This window comes from Gavialis gangeticus, unplaced genomic scaffold (genome assembly GCF_001723915.1).
Source record: "Gavialis gangeticus isolate Ggan-Ray unplaced genomic scaffold, GavGan_comp1, whole genome shotgun sequence".
Taxonomy (NCBI): Eukaryota; Metazoa; Chordata; order Crocodylia; family Gavialidae; genus Gavialis; species Gavialis gangeticus.
In genome coordinates this window covers 10929391-10933383 of record NW_017729013.1, presented here as the reverse complement: position 1 = coordinate 10933383, position 3993 = coordinate 10929391, and the positions used below count along the sequence as shown (strand labels likewise).

Genomic DNA, 3993 nt, shown 5'->3' with positions numbered 1-3993 from the left:
GCTCTGGAAGAAAAATAACCTGTTGGAGAGTTTCTTCTGGCAGAGCGAATGTCTGTACATGCCATAAGTGTAGTATCTTGGGTCACTCTTATTTAAGTCCTGGAAATGAAATGAGCTTGAAGCATATACTTGATATTTTAGAAAGTTAGAAATTCAATATGCCTAGCAGCATATCACTGTAAATTGAAAATAGTATAGTAAGATTAAAATGTATTGGAATTGTGTTGAAACCAAGTTAAAAGCAACTTGGGCATTATGCCTCAGAGCAAATTGGTTGCTAGATTTTGAGTTACACACTTTTGATATGTGAAGCAGGATTTGTTAGGGTTGGATTCTGTGCAGGATGTAGGTGCTGTTGCTAATCAAACAAGTTAATCTTTTAGCAGTTCTTTTTTGTTAGAAAAGGTTTATTACATGGATTATCATCAATGATCCTGTTATCTCCTCTTGGCTTTCTAGGATCCCAGTAAAATTCCGAGCTGGCTAAAAATAAATAAGCTCTACTATCCAGATTTCATTGTTCCAGACCCAAAGGTAAATGCTCCTCACATCCTCCATGATACTTCTGGCTGGAGTTAAATCTGTCTAGAAACCTCATAGTGACTTTAGAGATGTATATACATGCTTAGTTCAGTCCTGCCTGGGTCTTTTGGGAAAGAGGTGCAGAGATACAAACACCTCCAATTTAGTAGATTAATGAGAGGCCTACAAAGATTTGGCCTTCTCTCTGATAGATCTCCAATGTGTTCTATCTAGAAGGCCCCAGTGTGGGAGATCACAGGTGCGGAGTTCTCTAAAGCAGAAGCCCACACTGCAGATGGGATTTCCATTCGTTTCCCTCGTTGTACCCGGATCCGAGATGACAAAGACTGGAAGACAGCCACCAATCTCCTTCAACTCAAGGTGAAGCTTTTAATTTAGTTGCATGTCCTCAGCATGGTAATGATAGAAATTCTGAGGGAAGCTGCTTAAAGAAAAGGCAAATTCTGACCATGCTGTGCATAATGGGATACTTGCTGGCAGCCCTGTTCATAGTAGCAGATTGGGTAAGTGCACTAGGATGAGTTTGCTTTCTGAGCTTTGTTGCTGTGCATCTTGTTTTTATATTGAAGGCTTTTCTGAGACTACTGGATGAGTTACTAGAAATCACAAAATAACTAGGGATAGCTAGGGGGTCACAAAATGAAACTATAGTAGGTAATAAATTTAAAAATAACAAAAGGAAGTTCTTCACACTGTATAATTTAAAGCGTAGAACTCATTGCCGTCAAATGTTGTGGAAGCTGCCAGTTTAACCACATTCAAAAATGGTTCTTGGAGGAAAGGGGTGTTAGTAGCCGTTGAGTATGGGAATTAAGGATACAACCTCTGAATTGGAATTTCACAGACTTTTTAAATGCTGGAGGCTGCAAGTGAGAGAAACAGTGGAAGAAACCCTGGTCAGACCCAGTTCATTCTCCCTTTCAGCATCCACTCTCTGCCACTGCAACACAGGAGACCAGGCAAGATGGACCTATGGTCTGACCCAGTGAATGGGAATACTTATGTTCTTAATAGTGCACTATGGAGAAATACTGTGTCAGCAAGCTGTTGCAGTACCTCTTGTAACAGCCACAGTAATGGAGGAAGTCATTTTCTGATCAAGATAACTTTCACTTCTAAGTTTGTCATAGCTCTACATTCTATCAAAGTGATACGAGTTACCCTCAGCTAAAAGGACAGCTTCAGCTAGACAAGCAGGTGAGCTTCTCAGACAACATCCAGCCAATGGCATTGCATTGGCTGGATGCTCCTGCTGTCCTCCTTCTCAGTCAGGGCAGGGGTGTTTGTGATATCCCATTTGCCATCTGTTCCTTCCTAGTTAGAAGTGATTGTAAGGGAAAAATAGGCACATTCCACATCAGCGTGGTCTGAATGGCAGCCTGCCAGGAGCTTGGAATTGCAGCCTTTGTACACAATCCTGATATCTTCCTTGTACTTTATGGCAGGAGCTGTACCAGCTCTCCAAAGAGAAGTCTGATTTCAGTGTCGTTGCTGGAGAGGAAGAGGTATCTACAGCTGGCAGCAGTGGAGAGAATGATGGAAATTCAGGGTCTTCCACACCACACAATACCCCTAAAACTCCCCCAAGGAAGTCACCTGCAAAAACCAAGAAGTCTGAAGGTAAAGTAGTGACCTCCAAAGAGGGTGGGCTCTGGATGGCTGGGGTCAGTCAATGGCATTCTCTGTCTGTATTATAGCAGCATGAATTTCCATTGTTCTTCCCCCAGGGACTTGATCTCTTTCCAGATTCCTGAGTAGCTTCATGTTTGAATGTTCACAAACAGGGAAAGGGGTAGACAACCTGTGCGTCGTGCTGTTGCTGCTTCTGCACTGGCATAAGTTTGGGAGGCAATCAGGAAAGAAGATGGGGAATTTCTTCTTGGAAACTTACCTCCTAGCTCTTTGCAGCCAGTCTGGATGTGCCAGCACCTTCCCTTTTCTCCTTTCCTACTCCCCTGTATTTCAAGAACTGCTTTAAAACTCACCTGTCTCAGCCATGTGCACTAACAATGCAGGGGGTTCTTGTTAACAGGTAACAATTTAGTCTATACGACCCCTGAAAAGAAAGCAGAGGATAAACGAGGGGAGAAGCGGAAAGCAGCCGAGCTGGATGACAATGGGAAGAAGGTAAAGTTGGCTGGGTGGGGAGCTGTAGGGTAGTGAAAGGATGAGGGAAAACTAAAATGTATGAATGTTCCAGAACAAATCTAAACCACCAGAGACTGCGTGCTGTGCAAAGGACAGCCAGACTGCTATGTCAAGTGCCAGCTGCATTGGAGTCTACAACCATGATGCAACTTTCCCTTGTTCTGAGCCTTGTTGGGGTAGCAGCAGTGTTCTCAGGCCTGTGTTTCTAGGTGAGCAAGGCAGGACCACTTCCTAGCATTGTCCATGCAGCAAGTCAGTCAGGCATGTAGTTTTGAAAAGTCTGAGATGTAGTGTGGCGTTTGTTACTGACAAGGGCTAGTGCCAGTATCATTGCTTCACTTTACAACCTTCCTCCCTTCCAGCCAGTTGCAGACCTGTGGAAAACGAGCCCAGCCTAACAGATTAGAGTTCAGGAGCTTCCCTCTACCCAAACAATTTGGTGATTTGGGAGGGTAAAGGAAAGTGCTTTCTCTGACTCAACTTTAGTTCATTCCTGGTTGCTGTGTTCTACACAGGAGTTGTGGGGACCCAGCAGACTTGCACTGATTGCTTTGGGACATTCCTCTTATTTGGCGGGACAGATGCAGCTCTCTGGAAAAGGAAGGTCACCATACTGAACTATGGGGACTGACACTTCAACAGGATTTTTCAAGCCTCTCTGCATCAGCCTAAGTTGAGTCACTGCACCACGTGCTAGATGAAGTGCAAGAAGCCATATCCCCTAACCAGGTTGTGGAACAAAGTGGTAGGAGGGTAGAGACATCTAATCTTTGTACTCCTGTTGCTGGGAGCACTGGTCAGCTGATATGGGGTTCCAGCTCAGAGCCCTGATCAGCTGACAGTGCTTCTAGCTGCAGGAGTAGTGTCCCCCTGTGGCTGGGAGTGCTGAACACCAATGGGGCTCCTAGTAGGGCTGCGCAAAACTTTGGTAGCCGTTTTGTTTCGGAGGTGTTTCGGCACCTGAAACAGAGTCAGAAACAAAACTGAAGGCTCTGAAACACCTCCAAAATGAAATACAAAAGGTTTTGGAAAATGTCCGGGTTTTGGAGCCAGGCTTGCAGGGAAACAGAAACTAAGAGGAGGAAGGGGGAAGAAGGGAGGAAGGACTGTTCTGATATTGACACTTGTAGCTGGCCAGTGTCTGCAATCTGTCCCTGAGGTCCCTTCCAATCCCAGTGCTCTGGGGGAGGGAGAGCAGCCTGCTGCTGTCCTGGGGAGTACGGACCCCCGGATCTGCACGTGGGATGACATCAGGCTGCCACTGCCAACTGGGAATCACTACCAGTCTTCCAAATTGAAACA

General features: G+C 45.2%; 1 protein-coding gene across 1 annotated transcript in view; it reads left to right on the top strand.

Annotated features, from left to right (window-relative positions):
• Positions 1-3993, top strand: part of LIG3 (DNA ligase 3) — a 35874-nt gene that overhangs the window by 23001 nt on the left and 8880 nt on the right. The window contains 4 exon segments of the mRNA XM_019511529.1: positions 460-534; positions 757-903; positions 1989-2163; positions 2576-2670. Coding sequence (XP_019367074.1) covers positions 460-534; positions 757-903; positions 1989-2163; positions 2576-2670 — 492 coding nt within the window.